Raw genomic sequence first — 20,064 nt, 5'->3', positions numbered from 1 at the left:
CCCCCCCTAAACTCCTAAAATTACAGGCCATGGAAACATATCAGACAGGACAGAGCCATAGTTATCCTTATAGTGCCTATCTGGCCCTGAAAACTTCGGTACTTGTCTGTCCAACCGAAGTTCCAGCTTCCAGCTGTTCTTCACCTCCAGTCTCAGAATGTGGATTGCATGCTTTATCCCAGCCTAGCTGTTCAGTGCCTCAGGACTTGGTTCCTCAATGGTTTTCAGGGAGGGCTAGAGCATTCCTGCTCTGCAGACGCACAAGTGCTCAGCAGAAAGATGTCAACCTGCACTACTTACCTACAAAAGTGGAAGAGCTTCTCTCACTGGGTCAGTTGTTGCTCCTTTCAGCCTGATTCTGTTCCAGTTCCGCTCATCCTGGATTACCTGCGGGGTCTGAAGAAATTAGGATTCTCCATCAGTTTGGCTAAGGTACAATTGGTACAGTTTTCATCCCTTGGTAGAGGGATTCTCTGTATTTGCTTAGCCAGCATCATCTAGGTTAATTAAGGGGTTGGGCAATCTCTATCCCCACATTAGACAGCCCGACCTCAACCTTATTCTCAGTCACCTTATGAGACTTCCATTCGTACCGATGGAAAACTGTTCCCTGCTCCATTTATCTACAAAGACTGCCTGCTTAGTTACCACCATGTCAGTCTGTAGGATTCAGGAGATTAAGGCTTTAGTGGCACATTCCCTCCCTTACGGTGTTCAAGGGTAAGGTCTCCTTATGCCCATGCTCTGAATTCTTACCAAAAGTTCTGTCAGATTTCCATCTTCATCCATCCATCTACCAGTATTTTTTCGAAAATCTCATAGTTATCTGCAGGAATCTTTCCATACCATGGATATTAGAGCTTTGTCCTTCTGTTTAGATAGGACCTGACAATTTTGGAAGGTACCCCAGGCTCTTCATCTCCACCGTGGATAGGTCCATGGGATTTTCTATCTCTACTCTGTCAGAATGGATATCTCATTGCATTTCCACAGATGTCCAATTTCCTCTCCCCCACCTTAGGATGATAGCACGTTCAATCAGATCTCAGGCAACATCTGTGGTATTACTTAAAAAAAAAAAAGGGGTGGGGGTGGGGGGGAACCAATTTCTGAGAGAGAGAGCTTCCAAATACACATGTACAAAACAGTATACCCATATCCATGCCGTCAGATATGATGTGGTACTTAGTTCTGCAGTATTATCGTCAGTTATGGACTCTGTTCCAAAGCTCCCTCCTCCAGGTGACTTCTGAGCAGTATCCCCTCAGAAAGTAGAGCACTCATAGGGACACTATACAAGGAAGAAGCGGTTATTCACCTTGTGCAGTAACTGCGGGGTTTTTTTCAAGCTGGCCTCCCCACTGATGCTCCACTACCCTCTGTCCTTCCCCTTCCCTTAGGACTGTTCCCTAGGGGACACTGGGATAGAAAAGAAATTGAGGGTGGATTGCCTGCGCACCCCATATAGCCTTGGTGTCTGGCATGAGGAGGCCTAGGGCGCATGTGCAGGCCAAATGGACACTACTAGCTGAAAATCTCCAATCAAGGGCTTAGGTGCACATGCACCTCTTAACATAGAGCAACCGTAGGGACACACATCTTGAAGAACTGCAGGTATTGCACAAGGCGAGTAACCTCTTCTTCGATATGTGTTGCACATGTCCGTTCCATGGCCCGACTCCTTCCCCTCTATATTGAAGTCTCTTTTGGTAAGAAGGAACTGAAGAGGGTTGGGTATACCACCACCCAGAGCGGCAGGGGGTGCATAGGCCAACCCAGTGGATACCACTGAGGGAAAAATCTCCAACAACAGTGCACTTGGGGATGCACACACCTGAAGGTGCAATGGACGTGTACAACACATCTACTCCTGGGTTAATTCTGCGCTCCAAAATTAAAAATTATGCACACAGTATTTTAAAATTCTGCAAAGTTCTGCATACTTTCGTTTGTCAAAATAACATGATATAATCATGCTCCCTTTGTCACCTCCGGGCGACCCAGGGTTCCTGCTGTCAGCCCTAGGCGACCGTGCTGGGGGGAAACCTCAAATTCTGTGGGGAACATTAATTCTGTGCACATTCTGCATTGTGCAGTGGCACAGAATTCCAGCAGGAGTACACATCTTGAAGAACAACAATTATGGAACAGGTTAGTAATTACTTCTTTCTAGTCCATTACTTGTCCAAGTTCTCCTATGCTAACAGAACTTTGCAATGTTTGGGACGCAGAAATTAGAGAGGAATGTTTTATTTAGAAACGTTTCCATCTAAGATACAAAAATGCAATCCTTTCTATTGGACTTTAAGTTTTGAAAAAGCTTGTTTTTACTAAATTCTAATTTTTAGATCAAATATTACCTGAAAGTCTCTCTTCAACGCACTTGGGGAAAAAGGTAAATTTGAGTTTCTTAACTGGTGCTTGGAGAAATGATTTTTTTTCTGAGGATCCTTCACTTCCTTCCCTTTTTCTGTACATAAGTTTACAAAACTCTTACTTGGTCTAGGGTAATTGGTTAATACTTTTTTTTTTTTTTTTAAATGAGTGATTAAAATATTCGTAATCATCATGGTAAAAGTGAGTATTGTGTCTAGCCTAGTACATTTTTATGCCACGTTTTGCTAGGCTTCACTATGTGACTTAGTCAAGGCCTCCTGACAGAGTACAACTAGAAATAAACACAGTCCAGATCCAGTATGTGGTGGTGATCTGCCCCAAATTGACCCTCCATTTCACTGTGTACCACGTTACCCAGCTGGTCTGGAGAAGGCTTTTCAAAATAACTCACACAGTCTCATCCTTCAGCATTTGATCATTGTGGTGTTTTTCTGAATAGTGTGGTAACTTCTTAGGAAAGCAAGTCTATCCTATAAGAATAGGAGGTGGCCTGGACATCAGTTGAGTAAATTTTTGGGAAAGAAAACTGTGTTGTGATTTGATTTGAAGAAAGATGCTTCCTTGGCGTACAGTGAAATGTGGTCCCCTTGTTTAAACATTATCAGTGAAAGAAAAAACATTTTAAAAGGCACAAAGGAAAATGGTTCCCACAGACTATATTTAAAGTTGTTTTTTTTAAGGTGGTTGCAGTTTTATAAGAGTTTTCTCTGTTGTTACTAGGGTTTTTTGCACAAGTTTGTAGGATGGGGGCGAAGAGCTGGTGGTCAGTTTAAAAATGAGTGGGTTTATTAAATTATTTGTTTTACATGACAGCTTTTTTTAAATGTAGTTCAAAAAGCCATCAACTGAAGATTTTTAGCAGGCTAAATAGTTCTTGCTGAGTCATCTTTTCATAAATGCTCAGATTGTAGGAGTTTGAGTTATCTAGTCTGGTCAGCTATGGATCACATTGGCTGCAGACAGTGATGTTAACATAGATGTAATATCTTTTAAAACCATGGCATTCATTTAAATTAGGACATACTCCTACTAAACATTTCATTTTTTTTTTTAAAGTAAAAGTAAATTCCCAAATTTGTTTTAAAAAAAAAATCAGGTAATTCGTTCCCCCTCACATACTGCTACCTCCACTGTTGTGAGACAAGTAATATTTAATTTCCCAGTAATTCTAGTGCTTTATAGAACAGAAAGAAGTCTACCGGGAAGCAGTCTAATAGGGAGACTGCAGGATGACTTTTTCTACTGAGAGAGTAGTTGTCCAAATACCATATAATCCTTACAAGTCAACAGTTGAGTATTATCCTAAAGAAATCTATGTGATAAAATGTATCCAAATCTCTAAATGTTTATCTCTTCAATGGAAAACTACCATGTGTGCCATTTGGCAGACCTACAGTGCTGAGATCACCTTTGAACCTTTATGTTTGGGGATGTTCTTTTCAAGCACGTACTGTCTTCTGGGGAACAGGCTCCGAGGGTCATTACAGTACTTCAGTTATTCTTGGTCAGTTCAACTCCTCTCACCACCCTAACTAATCTTTTTCAGCAGGTGTTCTGATACGAGGCTAAAAATGATGCAAGAGAAATTAATACAAAATATCTGAGAGTGAGGTTAGGGTGGGGGAGGAAAAACACCATAGCAATGTGGCTGTCAAAAGGAATGAGATGATTTAGTGTGGAATCCACTTCACAAAAATTAACCCTTTTAAAGACACACTGGGGTTGAAATGCTTGCTATTAAATCCACTGTCCTGTGGCAACGTTATAAGGAAAGTTCTTGTAAAGTTTATGAATGTTTCTTAATAGTCTTTTACAAAACAAATGTTTCAGGGTTTTAAAAATAGATACGGATACAATGCCAGATTTCCAGACTCTACAATAAGAAAGCAGTGAACACAGTCCAGCACTTAAACTAGTTTTCTATTATAGGCTTGTCTGTGCATGATTGAAGGACAAAACATATAACACAAAAAGCTTTTTTTAATGATTTATTATTGAATATTAAACTCCTCCTTTTCTTATGCAGTACAAAATGCACTATCCCAACAATCAACTATTTCACTTTCAAACATACATGTGTCTATTACAAAAGAATGAGAACAGGTATTTCAGTATTAAAGAAACATTGTCAGCTCAAGACATCATCTGTCTGCAATTTAATTGCTATTGTCAGAATAACACATTGACTGTGGAAATAGATTGGAGAACATTTTTCATTTTTTAAAAATTTGACATTCTCTATATAGTCAATTGCACTGCTGTGTGATTATCACATTATCTGTAGACTCACATATTAGAATATCACACTTGCACAATGCTCCAGGCATTCACAAGCACACCCTTTTCAGTGGCCTAATGTGCTAAAAATAGTAGTGAAGATACAGCAGCATGGGTTAGCAACGTAGGTACCCAGGGTCTCCAGGCCAGCTTGTACAGCTTGTGCTAAAGCCCATGCCACTATCTTCGCTCATATTTTTAGTCTCTTACCCACGTTAGCTTTAATCTAGCTATGCCTACCAGAGCTGCCAATCACACCTTCAATTTCAGTGTAGACTGAGATCAATGGGAAGGAGTAGGAGCAAGGCCATCTTCCCTCCCACTCCCCATAGGGCTAGGAATAGGAAGATACAGGAACAGCAGGAGGGAGCACAGATAGGATCTCCACTCCACAAAACCAAAGCTGGAGAGAACACTGGACAGCACCATAGAGGAGGATGTGGATGTGGCTCCTGTCTGCATGGTTCCTTCACAGGGGTTCCATCAGGAGCAGTGGAGTTAGGTCCCCTTAGGGTATGTCTACACTACGAAATTAGGTTGAGTTTATAGAAGTCGGTTTTTTAGAAATCGATTTTATATATTCGAGTGTGTGTGTCCCCACAGAAAATGCTCTAAGTGCATGAAGTGCATTAACTCAGCAGAGTGCTTCCACAGTACCGAGGCTAGAGTCGACTTCCGGAGTGTTGCACTGTGGGAAGCTATCCCACAGTTCCCGCAGTCTCCGCTGCCCATTGGAATTCTGGGTTGAGATCCCAATGCCTGATGGGGCTAAAACATTGTCGCGGGTGGTTCTGGGTCCATATCGTCAGGCCCCCGTTCCCTCCCTCCCTCCGTGAAAGCAAGGGCAGACAATCGTTTCGCGCCTTTTTTCCTGAGTTACCTGTGCAGACGCCATACCACGGCAAGCACGGAGCCCGCTCAGCTCACTGTCACCGTATGTCTCCTGGGTGCTGGCAGACGCGGTACTGCATTGCTACACAGCAGCAGCAACCCATTGCCTTGTGGCAGCAGACAGTATAGTAGGACTGCTAGCCGTCATAGTCATGTCCGAGGTGCTCCTGGTCGCCTCTGAATCAGGAGCGCCTGGGCAGACATGGGCGCAGGGACTAAATTTGGAGTGACTTGACCAGGTCATTCTCTTTAGTCCTGCAGTCAGTCCTATTATACCATCTTATGGTGAGCAGGCAGGCGATATGGATTGCTAGCAGTCCTACTGTACCATCTTCTGCCAGGCAGACAAGAGATGAGGATGGGTAGCTGTCCTACTGAACCATCTTCTGCCGAGCAGCCATGAGATGTGGATGGCTTGCAGTCCTTCTGCACCGTCTGCTGCCAGCCAAAGATGTAAAAGATAGACGGAGTGGATCAAAACAAGAAATAGACCAGATTTGTTTTGTACTCATTTGCTTCCCCTCTTCCCCCCGTCTAGGGGACTCATTCCTCTAGGTCACACTGCAGTCACTCACAGAGAAGGTGCAGCAAGGTAAATCTAGCCATGTATCAATCAGAGGCCAGACCAACCTGCTTGTTCCAATAAGAACAATAACTTAGGTGCACCATTTCTTATTGGAACCCTCCGTGAAGTCCTGCCTGAACTACTCCTTGATGTAAAGGTACCCCCTTTGTTGATTTTAATTCCCTGTAAGCCAACCCTGTAAGCCATGTCGTCAGTCGCCCCTCCCTCCGTCAGAGCAACGGCAGACAATCGTTCTGCGCCTTTTTTCTGTGCGGACGCCATACCAAGGCAAGCATGGAGGCCGCTCAGCTCACTTTGGCAATTAGGAACACATTAAACACCACACGCATTATCCAGCAGTATATGCAGCACCAGAACCTGACAGAGCGATACTGGGCGAGGAGGCGACGTCAGCGCGGTCGCGTGAGTGATCAGGACATGGACACAGATTTCTCTGAAAGCATGGGCCCTGGCAATGCATGCATCATGGTGCTAATGGGGCAGGTTCATGCTGTGGAACGCCGATTCTGGGCTTGGGAAACAAGCACAGACTGGTGGGACCGCATAGTGTTGCAGGTCTGGGACGATTCCCAGTGGCTGCGAAACTTTCTCATGCGTAAGGGCACTTTCATGGAACTTTGTGACTTGCTTTCCCCTGCCCTGAAGCGCATGAATACCAAGGTGAGAGCAGCCCTCACAGTTGAGAAGCGAGCGGCGATAGCCCTGTGGAAGCTTGCAATGCCAGACAGCTACCGGTCAGTTGGGAATCAATTTGGAGTGGGCAAATCTACTGTGAGGGCTGCTGTGATGCAAGTAGCCCACGCAATCAAAGATCTGCTGATATCAAGGGTAGTGACCCTGGGAAATGTGCAGGTCATAGTGGATGGCTTTGCTGCAATGGGATTCCCTAACTGTGGTGGGGCCATAGACGGAACCCATATCCCTATCTTGGCACCGGAGCACCAAGCCTGCGAGTACATAAACCGCAAGGGGTACTTTTCAATAGTGCTGCAAGCTCTGGTGGATCACAAGGGACGTTTCACCAACATCAACGTGGGATGGCCGGGAAAGGTACATGACGCTCGCATCTTCAGGAACTCTGGTCTGTTTCAAAAGCTGCAGGAAGGGACTTTATTCCCAGACCAGAAAATAACCGTTGGGGATGTTGAAATGCCTATAGTTATCCTTGGGGACCCAGCCTACCCTTTAATGCCATGGCTCATGAAGCCGTACACAGGCAGCCTGGACAGTACTCAGGAGCTGTTCAACTACAGGCTGAGCAAATGCAGAATGGTGGTAGAATGTGCATTTGGACGTTTAAAAGCGTGCAGGCGCAGTTTACTGACTCGCTCAGACCTCAGCGAAATCAATATTCCCACTGTTATTACTGCTTGCTGTGCGCTCCACAATATCTGTGAGAGTAAGGGGGAGACGTTTATGGCAGGGTGGGAGGTTGAGGCAAATCGCCTGGCTGCTGGTTACGCGCAGCCAGACACCAGGGCGGTTAGAAGAGCACAGGAGGGCGCAGTACGCATCAGAGAAGCTTTGAAAACCAGTTTCATGACTGGCCAGGCTACGGTGTGACAGTTCTGTTTGTTTCTCCTTGATGAAACCCCCCGCCCCTTGGTTCACTCTACTTCCCTGTAAGCTAACCACCCTCCCCTCCTCCCTTCGATCACCGCTTGCAGAGGCAATAAAGTCATTGTTGCTTCACATTCATGCATTCTTTATTCATTCATCACACAAATAGGGGGATGACTACCAAAGTAGCCCAGGAGGGGTGGTGGAGGAGGGAAGGAAAATGCCACACAGCACTTTAAAAGTTTACAACTTTAAAATTTATTGAATGCCAGCCTTCTGGTTTTGGGCAATCCTCTGTGGCAGAGTGGCTGGCTGGCCGGTGGCCCCCCCACCGCGTTCTTGGGCATCTGGGTGTGGAGGCTATGGAACTTGGGGAGGAGGGCGGTTGGTTACACAGGGGCTGTAGTGGCAGTCTGTGCTCCAGCTGCCTTTGCTGCAGCTCAACCATACACTGGAGCATACTGGTTTGATCCTCCAGCAGCCTCAGCATTGAATCCTGCCTCCTCTCATCACGCTGCCGCCACATTTGAGCTTCAGCCCTCTCTTCAGCCCGCCACTTACTCTCTTCAGCCCGCCACTTACTCTCTTCAGCCCGCCACCTCTCCTCCTGGTCATTTTGTGCTTTCCTGCACTCTGACATTATTTGCCTCCATGCATTCGTCTGTGCTCTGTCAGTGTGGGAGGACAGCATGAGCTCAGAGAACATTTCATCACGAGTGCGTTTTTTTTTCTTTCTAATCTTCACTAGCCTCTAGGAAGGAGAAGATCCTGTGATCATTGAAACACATGCAGCTGGTGGAGAAAAAAAAAGGGACAGCGGTATTTAAAAAGACACATTTCATAAAACAGTGGCTACACTCTTTCAGGGTAAACCTTGCTGTTAACATTACATACATAGCACATGTGCTTTCGTTCCAAGGTCGCATTTTGCCTCCCCCCACCGCATGGCCACCCACTCCCCGGGGCTAACAGCGGGGAACATTTCTGTTCAGCCACAGGCAAACAGCCCAGCAGGAACGGGCTCCTCTGAGTGTCCCCTGAAGAAAAGCACCCTATTTCAACCAGGTGACCATGAATGATATCTCACTCTTCTGAGGATAACACAGAGAGATAAAGAACGGATGTTTGAACGCCAGCAAACATATACTGCAATGCTTTGTTGTACAGTGATTCCCGAGTAGGTGTTACTGGCCTGGAGTGGTAAAGCGTCCTACCATGAAGGACGCAATAAGGCTGCCCTCCCCAGAAACCTTTTGCAAAGGCTTTGGGAGTGCATCCAGGAGAGCCGCGAATGCCAGGGCAAATTAATCCTTTCACATGCTTGCTTTTAAACCATGTATAGTATTTTAAAAGGTACACTCACCGGAGGTCCCTTCTCCGCCTGCCGGGTCCAGGAGACAGCCTTGGGTGGGTTCGGGGGGTACTGGCTCCAGGTCCAGGGTGAGAAACAGTTCCTGGCTGTCGGGAAAACCGGTTTCTCCGCTTGCTTGCTGTGAGCTATCTACAACCTCATCATCATCATCTACTTCGTCCCCAAAACCTGCTTCCGTGTTGCTTCCATCTCCATTGAAGGAGTCAAACAACACGGCTGGGGTAGTGGTGGCTGAACCCCCTAAAATGGCATGCAGCTCATCATAGAAGCGGCATGTTTGGGGCTCTGACCCGGAGCGGCCGTTCACCTCTCTGGTTTTCTGGTAGGCTTGCCTCAGCTCCTTAAGTGTCACGTGGCACTGCTTTGGGTCCCTGTTATGGCCTCTGTCCTTCATGCCCTGGGAGATTTTGACAAAGGTTTTGGAATTTCGAAAACTGGAACGGAGTTCTGATAGCACGGATTCCTCTCCCTATACAGCGATCAGATCCCGTACCTCCCGTTCAGTCCATGCTGGAGCTCTTTTGCGATTCTGGGACTCCATCATGGTCACCTCTGCTGATGAGCTCTGCATGGTCACCTGCAGCTTGCCACGCTGGCCAAACAGGAAATGAGATTCAAAAGTTCACGGTTCTTTTCCTGTCTACTTGGCCAGTGCATCTGAGTTGAGAGTGCTGTCCAGAGCGGTCACAATGGAGCACTTTGGGATAGCTCCCGGAGGCCAATACTGTCGAATTGTGTCCACAGTACCCCAAATTCGACCCAGCAAGGCCGATTTAAGCACTAATCCACTTGTCAGGGGTGGAGTAAGGAAATCGATTTTAAGAGCCCTTTAAGTCGAAATAAAGGGCTTCATCGTGTGGACGGGTGCAGGTTTACATCGATTTAACGCTGCTAAATTCGACCTAAAGTCCTAGTGTAGACCAGGGCTCAGGAAGGCAGTGGATTTGCAGCAGGAACCAGTAATCCTAGGGAGGAAGAGAATCCTTAATGAACTGAGATGAGGGATTTCACTGTTGGTATAATTTATCGAGTCGTGTTTTTCCCTTCAAGTGAACAGTGAACCACTGACCCAGTATGATTTTATTTCATTTTTTTTATGGGGGGAGGATATCATTGCTGGTGGTATCTTTTGGAGGAGACATTAAAACAAAGGACCTAATAACTTTTCATTGAAAGGTCCTTTGGCACTTTTAGCAAGAATGGGGTACTAACCCCAGAGACCTGGCCACAGTCTAAATTGAATGATTGTTTTGCCTATTTGCACTTCTCCTGCAATTTCAACTGAATATAGTAATATTCTTCACTTGCTATTCTAAATAGTCATGTAGTGGTTTTGTATTACACTGTTATGGTGGGTGTATTTCAGGGCAGGGTGATATATGGCCATAAAGGTAGTTTATATATCATTTAAGTCTGTAAAGATCTTTAGGGTAAAATGTGCTATAAATTTCTTGGTACTTTTATTGCTTTCCTTCCAGGCTGCCAAGCTGTTTGATGAAGAAGGCAGGAAGAAATTCTTCACGCAGGATATGAACAATATTCTGCTGGAGTAAGTGTTCACCTCTTCAGTTCTGTATGTTTTGGGATGTTATCTTTAAATTACTCCTACAAAGACCTTAAAAAAGGAAACTAAACAAGTGGGGAAGACAAGTTAATCTCAGCCAGTTAGTGACCAGCTGAAGATCTGTACTGGTGACAAGTTCCAATACAGAGATGCATCTGTATGGTTTATCCAGAGTAAAATATTTTTCAGTGCCCTTGGCCTTGAGTTCGTTAGCATAGTTCTGTGGAAGTTTGCATATCACTTCCCTACAGTCCCATGATTTCATAAAATGAATAATTTCAGATTTTATTAAGAAGGAAAAACCTAGCCCATTCTAATTCTCTAATCTTTGCAGCCCAGTGTCTGGTGTGGGAAGGTGATTTTGTATGGCGGGGAGTGCGGTCCTTATGATCATAGTGTAGGTTAAAAAGAAATATTTTAGAAAATGTCAAATTATTTCTGAATAAATGTAACAGCCACAGTTGACTCATTCATGGCATGAAATTGGCATAGTAATTGCAAATGTGAATGGTATACAAAACCATGTTTAGTATTGCCAGGGTAATATTTATTAGATTAGCATATTTTTCTGAATGTACTCTCATTGTTAGCTAATGGACTTTAATCTCTCTGCAAAAATTAGTCTTACTGACACACCTATAGAAAAACACTCCACCCTTGATGTGTGTTTGTATGCATAACTAGAGTATGTGACGTATGCAAAGCGCCTTAGGTTTCTGCACAGTTTCCATCCTCACCCAGGGTTGCCTCACTAGTTAGCTATCTCTTTGTTTGTTTCTGTCAGTATTGAGCTGCAGTTACAGGAGATAAGTCCTATCGTCCGTCACAACGTGTACTCCCATCTTGAGGCTTTTGTGCCATGCAATAAGGACACACTGATAAAGCGTCTGAAGAAATTACACCTCAATGTCCAGGTAAAAGGGGGAGAGAGAGTGGCTTCTGCAGGAGTCATGTATGTAACAGTAAGGGCAGTGTGTGAGAGACTGAAGGCAAAGCTAGTTTTCCAGGTATTATTTCAGGACCTTTTTGGCGATGGAACTGCTTCATCTTGAAGGTTAGATGAGATCAGAAGTCAAGAAGGTTGTGGCTGTGCCTGGTGTCTAGCTCTGCTCTAATGGTAGATTACACAGTTGTTAACACACAATGAATGGACAAAAAAATTGGGTACCTGATTGTACAAAATTCCATGCAAATAAGCCATTATCGTAATAGGAGGTTAGCCAATTTAACCCTTTGTGAGTCTAAATATGCTGCTTTCATAGAATCATAGGGTTAGAAGGGACTACAAGAATCGTCTAGTTTAACCCCCTTTTGTACTTATTATGACTGTCAGGTGATTTTCGTGCTCCATTTTCACAGTTGCTTTGCTTTTAAATATGGGTGTGTATATTTTCCCTGTGAAGATGAGTAAATTAAGGTATTTTGTGATCTATGATTGAATGGTAGAGCTGCCCTGGTGGTCTGTTTAATGCATTGCTACTTGTGTGAGTAGTTAGAGTTGGTGGTGGAAGAGCTCAGGACCAAGCCTTGTTCAGGACCTGGAAGTGTTCATGGAGGTAGATGGCTTATCACCTGTGTGGTATGGAGGAGGGGCCGGGGGTGGGAGGATGAGTAGATAAATGCCACATGTTGCATGCTAAAACGTCCTCTTGCTGGTCATAGGAATGTTGTTAAAGCCATTCTCGGCAAATGGTTGCAGTGGCCAGGCATAAAATAATTAAGAGCAGGGAAAATGGTAGGTGCATAATATAATATCAGCTTAACATTTGCTGAAGATCTTTTGCTATGAAGATGATCATTCCTCAAAATTTGGCAGTCTTGCATATTGTCCGAATGGCTTGTATACAACTGGGAATTTTTGGCCACTTTAATTTTAAATTACTTACTGGCAAGTGTTGGTACCCACTTCAGTCCATTTTTCTTTCTTTTCTATCAAACACTTTTAGCCCCTTTTTGGTAAAAAGGGTCATCTGAAGAGACCAAGAAGTAATGCTGTGAGAAATGCATAAAGATAGAAATGTTTTTCTTTCTAGATATTTGCCTTTTTTTTGGTCTTTCGGTTTCAAGAACATCTCAGCTGTATTAGCAATTAAACAGTATACCATTGTTTTGTATCATTGTTAACCATAGTGTGGTAGTTCAGTGCCATTTTAGAGAACCATGTTGGAATTTCCCATGCTTTTTTGTTACTACCAATAAGCAGGTATTGCTTGAACTGTTTCTAAAGTTTCCATATGTTTTGATGGGAATATTGATTAGAAATCACTCTTAAGGTCTGATTGCAGTCTCTGAACAGCAGCTCATAAAACATCTTGGGTATGTCCTTTGCAGTGCATGTATCAAGATTACTTTGGTATTGTTGCCTCTTCCCAGGATGACCGTTTGAGGGATCCGCTGCAAAAGCTGAGACTGGCTGTCAGCAATGTCATGCCTGAACAACTATTCAAGTATCAGGAGGACTGTCAGGCTCGCAATCAAGCCAAGAATGCAAAGTGCGTACTTTTGAAGTTGGGATATTTGTATTTGGCCAGGGGATTCATACAGGAAACATGGGTTAAATTTCCATGTTTCTCAATTCTGGGGTATAAATACTGCAAAAGCAGTGTACTCAGACCATATGCATATAGGGGTGTAAAGGGAAATTGGGACAGTGCAAAGTACTCTTTGATTCCTTCAGCTAATTAAGTAACACTATCAACGAACTCTGAAAAGAAGTCCCATTAAGTGACTTTGAGGTAAGATCTTAAGGACAGGAGGAAAAGGAGGCTGTAACATATAAAGAGTGGGAAACAAGAAGAAGATGGAATTGAGATGTATTTTTTTATGTTCTTGATTATTTTTGTCCTGATTATTAAAACTCCTATCTCTTCACTGCATGAGGGAAACTGATTTGGGCTTGGGGTTGGGTATAGGAGTAAGAATTGACTGGTGAGCATCATAGAATCATAGACTAGAATCATAGAATATCAGGGTTAGAAGGGACCTCAGGAGGTCATCTAGTCCAACCCCCTGGTCAAAGCAGGACCAGTCCTCCATCTGTCATCACATTCACAGCACTAGACTGACAGTGAGCAGGCCTGAAGGAGTCTACACAACTTGCCCTGGCAGCCAGAGGTTGTGCGAGTCACATGGAGAGATGGAGTGGGAGGGTCAAATGTTTGCCTCTTTGGGAACGGTATAATGAGAACCTGAGGGCTGCGCCCCTATTTTTACAGCCTGGTAAGAGAGAATTCGTGCCTTTCTTAGGGGAATACACCATGTGTCTGTGTCTTTAAGTGCTAATTCTCTCACAAAAAATTTGTTCTAGATTGCAAGCAGAAGATGAACGAGAGAAAAATGGGTCAGAGGAAGATGATGATGAGAAGCCAGGAAAGAGGATTATTGGGCCAAGAAAGAAATTCCACTGGGATGATACAGTGAGGTGTGACATAACATTCCCCTTTTTCACCTTGCACAAGTTTTTTAACGTGCCTGTGTGGACACTGAGCCACAGCACCATCTAGTAAACAATCCCAGTCAGAAACAGACTTGACAGAGATTTGGAAAGGGACAGGTGCAATATGGCTTTATAAAAAAGATAGGTATGAAGGAAGGCATCTCAGTTTCCCATGCAGCTCTGTTTCTGAAACTTGAGGGGTGGGGGACCTGAATCCCCACTCCAGTCTCTTTATACCACATAAAAATGCTGGAGCAGTATAAAAGGCCATGCGTAAAATCCTGTATCCAGCCAAATGGAGGATATCCCTGATGTAGGAATTTCAGAAGACAGTTGAAAAGCTGCATCCCAAGGACTTACCTTAAAAACTTTAATATAAGAGGATGTGCTGGGGGTGGCCGCATCACATAGCACTGTTGAGATTCTGGACAGCACAGAACCTCACCTGACATAATGATGACTTGTCTACTCCAGGAAATTTAACAGTTACTGAAAATTGTTTGGTTTTTTTAGCAAATGGATTTTACTAAATCAGTATTTAAAAAGGTAAAAATTTCCCAGTCTAGGCAAGACTTAAATTCACTTCAGAGCAGAAACTAGCACTGGTGAAAAGTGCTGGATTTGCAGCTCTTGGACACTGATGAGGTCTTTGCCCATCTACATCTATGGCCAATATATCACAAGCTGACCTAGAGAGACTACCTGTAGGGTCAAGAAGGGAGTTCAGTTTTTGTCCCATTCATTGTCTGTCCACCAAGGCCTAAAAAGGCAGTTTTTCTGGTATAGCTCAGTGTCCGGTGCTTCAGTGACAGTAAAAAGACAAGGTCCCTGCGCGAATGAGCTTGTGGTCTCAATAAATAACGTACTGTGATGTGGAATACGGTGTATCAATAGAGCTTTTAGGCATTCTCTGTTCTAAGAAGAAATTGGAGCCATGACAGACCAGGTGAGGGAGAGCGTTCCAGACATGGGAATGCCATATAAAAGAGGACATGTCAAGAATTGGAGGGCACAGAGGGAGTCAGTCATAAGTCAGGCTGCATATCTGTCACGGAGTCCATGACTTCTGCAGTGGCACTCCGGGGTTGCCTGAGCAGATCAGGCAGCCCCTGGGCCAGTTGCACCAGCTGCTGTTGGGGTAATCTTGGGCTACTGCGGTCCCTCCACCCCCAGCAGCAGCAGTTTAGGTGTGGGAGGGGGCTCAGGGCTGGGGCAGAGGGTTGGGGTGCAGGGTGGCACTTACTTTGTAGGGGCTCCCTGGAAGCTGCCGGCATGTCCCTGCAGCTCCTAGGCGGAGGGGTCAGGGGGCTTTGTGCACCGCCCCTGTCTGCAGGCACCACCCCTGCAGCTCCCACTGACTGCGGTCCCCAGCCAGTGGGAGCTGCAGAGCCAGAGCTCGTGGCAGGGCCAGCGTGTGGAGCCCCTCCCAGCCTTCCCTCCCCCTATGAGCTGCAGGGACAGGCTGGCTGCTTCCAGGGAGCTGCACGGAGCCAGGTAGGGAGCCTGCCAGCCCCACCAACCCTTCCCTCTTGGCACCAGCAGGGTTCCCAGGGCGTGTGCTGCCCGCCCTTCCACCCCTCCCCCCCCAGCACCCGCTGCAGGGTCCTGGACTACCCTCTCCCAGCACCCGCTGCAGCCCCCTGGCCCAAGTTTTAGTTAGGGGTATATAGTACAAGTCATGGACAGGTCACGGGCCGTGAAAGTTTTACTGCCTGTGACCTGTCCATGACTTTTACTCAAAATATCCGGGACTAAAACGTAGCCTTAGTCATAAAGCCTGGAGGGAATTAAGAGGGAAGTGGAGAGGTGGGTCATCAATGCCAGTTACAATGGTTGTCTTTTACATTAGCATCTTTCCTACAAAAGTGGACTGAGACTCATGAGCTCTTTTCACAGAGTGCACTGAACAGCCCATTACATGGCAACAACTCTTCCATTCCTCAGTCTCTTTCTGCTGAGTGTTCAAATTGACTTTTGCAGTCCATTGTATGGTTCATGCCTGGCTTCTCTCTCTTTCTCAACAGGGCTTTGTTGTGTAACCTTGTCAAGATCAAGCTGGGATGCTATGAGCTAGAGCCAAATAGAAGTCAGTCTCCTGAGGATTACCTCAAGACCTTTATGGAGACAGAGGTGAAACCACTCTGGCCTAAAGGCTGGATGCAGGCTAGGTAAGATACTTGCTTAGTATCTCTGATTGCCACCGTGTAACAGCTTCTTGAGTCTCACTTAGGGTGACATGCTTCTACAGACAGTTGGTGTAAAGGGACACTGTCATAATTTTAAAATACTGTATATATCCTATTACTGATAACATTTTATGTCATTGAAACTGAAAATTTAAAAACATCTAACGTTCATCACTGATGCAGTTTATTTTTTTGCATTTCACCTGGTTTGAACAATGTAGCTACTTCAGGTTTTCTCCTTCGCTCTTTTATACTAACGTGATGCTATAATATTTAGGTTCCCTTAAGGGGAATGTTTTGGTAACGCATCTCCTAATTGAAGTGAAATGTTCCTAAAAATATTTCAATTATGTTCTGTAAATCTCTTCTAAATATACTTAAATAGTGTGCCATACTACATGACATTGTCACTTTAAAGGGTGGCTGGCAGGCATCTTTCGCATTACCTTGTTAAAGTAGTGAAGGTCATGTAAAGTTACCAGCTGTGCTTTAAACTGTGCCAGTTGAATTGGAACAGAGTTGTAGGAAGATTGACAGATTTTACAAATTAATTTGTTTCTTCCAGCCCTCAAGATTCTGTGTAAATACAGAAGAGTGCTTTTAGTGGAGAGTTATTATCTCTGTTGGTCTGCCAGAGATTGAGTTTACTAACCTTCAGAGCATGGTCCAAGGCACATCTTTTTGGAGATATACAGGAAATTATGGGGTGATTGCTGGGGAGACTTCTCCTGTGATGGTTAAGGTGATATAGGAAGTAGCGCTGTCTGTGTAATCTGTGACCAATTTAATGTGTGACTAGATTATGGTTTTAATAGGTCAGTGCTCTCATAGTGAGAGTGCACAGAACATTTTATTAATAATCCTTTGTACTTTGTTTCTAAACTGTCCCCTGCTAAGGCACTTTACTTATGTCATTGCACATCATCCAAAGTACAACAATTTCTTAATCTTGTTAAAATTCAAATAAACCAATGAACCAAGGACAATGCAGAAGGGAAAAGTAGGAGGGATGGTAATAATGAGGCTAAAATGCAAGTTTGAAATAAAGTCCTGTGGTGTTCTCTAAAAATAGGAAGAGATGAACAGAGTCAGATGGTAAAGAGGTGAGTAAATTCCATACTTTAGGGCCCATCGCAGAAAAGGCATAATTGCCTGCGAATTCTAAGACATAACTAGTCTTGGAAGGATAAGATTTTTGTCAATAAATGTTGATTTCGCCATACATACAGAAAATGAAAAATATTTCCATAGATGATGAAAATTTACAGATCGGAAAAGTAAGAAAAATGCTGCATGAGAACTTTTTAGAGTTAAAATCCAATTATTTAGATTTCAGAATTAGGCTTATTACAAATGGACTAGCAAGTGAAAAATAAAAACATATATGTTTTGTTGATTTAAGTATATTTACTTTGTATATTTTGACATGTGATGTTGACAGTTTGTTTTAACATTGATAATGCTTTTAACCCTTTGAATCTCATCATTTACTCTCGTTAAATAACTGACACCCCACCCCATACTTTCTGCAACTGTGAATATTGATAAAAATATTTGTAAAAAGCTTAAAAGTAAACATCAATATTATCCATCAAAATTATTTTAAAATATGAATTCTGCCATGCTTAAACATAATAGTTGGAGTTCTAAAAGGTGGATGGTGTCAGAGTTCGGGTGATGATCTGAGACTCAAGGAGGTCCTGAGTGTAGCCAAAAGCCAACACTACTTATGACTGAAAAAAATAACCAACCAACTAACAAGCTTATAACCCAGAGGTGGGAAAACCCGCGGGCCACATCCAGCCTGTGGGACCGTCCTGCCCGGCCCCTGAGCTCCCAGCTGGGGAGGCTAGTCCCCGGCCCCTCCCCCGCTGTATCCCCTCCCCCACAGCCTCAGCACGTTGCACCACCGGTGCTCTGGCCCGCCGCTCCTGCCGTGCAGCACGGCGGCGTGGCTGGCTCCAGCATGGTAAGGGAGCGGGGAGCAGTCAGGGAATGGGGAACAGGGGGCCTGGGTAAGCGTGGGAGTCCCAGGGGGCCCATTAGGGGGCAAGGGTGTGGACAGGGGGCAGGGCAGTCAGGGAGAAGGGGGCGTTGGATAGGCATGGGAGTCCCAGGGGGCCTGTCAGAGGGCGGGGGTGTGGATAGGGGTTGGGGCAGTCAGGGGACAAGGAGCAGGGGGGGTTGGATGGGTCGGGAGTTCTGAGGGTGGGGGCAGTCAGGGGGTGGAAAGTGGGAGGGGGCGGATAGGGGGTGGGGGCCAGACTGTTTGGGGAGACACAGCGTTCCCTACCTGGCCCTCCATATAGTTTTGCAACCTCGATGTGGCCCTTGGGCCAAAAAGTTTGCGCACCCCTATTATAACTTGTCTACCATTGCATAAGCAGCCAATGTAAAGAATACAAGGGAGGGTGTAATGATTTTCTTAAATTAGTGAGTAAATGTGCGAATGGATAAAAACTTTCATGTTCACATGGGTATGTCTATTATTACTAAAAAAAAGAAAAAAGAAAAGGAGGACTTGTGGCACCTTAGAGCCTAACAAATTTATTTGAGCATAAGCTTTCGTGAGCTACAGCTCACTTCATTGGATGCATTCAGTGGAAAATACACCCAATGAAGTGAGCTGTAGCTCACGAAAGCTTATGCTCAAATAAATTTGTTAGGCTCTAAGGTGCCACAAGTCCTCCTTTTCTTTTTGCGGATACAGACTAACACGGCTGCTACTCTGAAACCTGTCTATTATTACTGTTATTAATGTGTTTATTATTTATATACTGCTGTAAATATATCTGACTCTACAAACAATGAAGCACATGCCCTGTCCAGGAGTGTTTACAGTCTAAGATAGACAAGACACAGGACAACAGTTCAGGTAAGAGAGGGTCAGGAGAGATTATTGGTGAGGAAAATGAAGTACCGGAGTGCTGTTGCAAGGTCATCCTAGGATAAATTAAAGCGAAACCTGTGCAAACTTTGCTACTGAAAATATTGTACCACTTCTGACATATGGCTTTCGATGCAATGAATATGCGAAAAGTGTCTTCAAGATTTTTAATCTTACTACCTCCAGATGAGTGGTCTCAACAAGTGGGGCTACATAGGAGAAGAGTCATCTCATCTCAATTACTTCTTCCCAACAACAAGATTTCTGTTTTATCAGAGTTAAGGACTAAGCAGTTTTATATATCCATCTGGTAATTATGTGACAGAAAAAGTCTACAGAGAAAGACATACATAATTATATATCCACATGCTGACACAATTGTATCCTGCATTTTGAGGCTATTTCACCAAGAGAGCTCATGTATACTGAAAAATGTGGAAGATATGTGATATACATCAGGGATGTGTCCTATCAAATCAGATATGACAGTTTTCCATCACTATTAAATATGACCTGCACCCACTCCTGGGTAGTTTTAGAACACATCAACAAAGATTTAGTCACCAAACAGCCTACTTTTCAGTCATATCAAAATTGCTGAGAGGTCCAGCATGCCCATCTGACCCTGCTCTAGAACCAGCAGAATACTCTCAATCATGGTTTCAATTCCAGAAAAAGAATGGACCAATCTACCCAAGTTGTTGTTAATTTTAAGTTTACCTATAAACCTGAATGGCTGTTTTCTCAATAGCCAAAATGGACAAATCAGATTGGGTGGTTGACAGTTACTCCAGCATCAAATGGTACCTTTTTGAGGAGGGGGTGGGCCTCCATGTGTTTGAGGGTGACCAGCACCCATAATTAAGCATTTTGTTGATGATGGTACCATATTCAGACCATTTGCTATA

At 44.3% G+C, this 20,064-nt stretch overlaps 1 protein-coding gene across 1 annotated transcript in view; it reads left to right on the top strand.

The window, feature by feature from the left end:
* Positions 1-20,064, top strand: part of UBN2 (ubinuclein 2) — a 99,511-nt gene that overhangs the window by 52,367 nt on the left and 27,080 nt on the right. Inside the window, exons 7-11 of the mRNA XM_074941746.1 lie at positions 10,562-10,632; positions 11,432-11,561; positions 13,021-13,139; positions 13,955-14,068; positions 16,108-16,251. Coding sequence (XP_074797847.1) covers positions 10,562-10,632; positions 11,432-11,561; positions 13,021-13,139; positions 13,955-14,068; positions 16,108-16,251 — 578 coding nt within the window. The remainder of the gene's footprint in view (positions 1-10,561; positions 10,633-11,431; positions 11,562-13,020; positions 13,140-13,954; positions 14,069-16,107; positions 16,252-20,064) is intronic.

This window comes from Natator depressus, chromosome 1 (assembly GCF_965152275.1).
Source record: "Natator depressus isolate rNatDep1 chromosome 1, rNatDep2.hap1, whole genome shotgun sequence".
Classification (NCBI taxonomy): domain Eukaryota; kingdom Metazoa; phylum Chordata; order Testudines; family Cheloniidae; genus Natator; species Natator depressus.
Note: the sequence above shows the minus strand (reverse complement) of the source record. Positions and strands in the feature narration are given on the sequence as shown.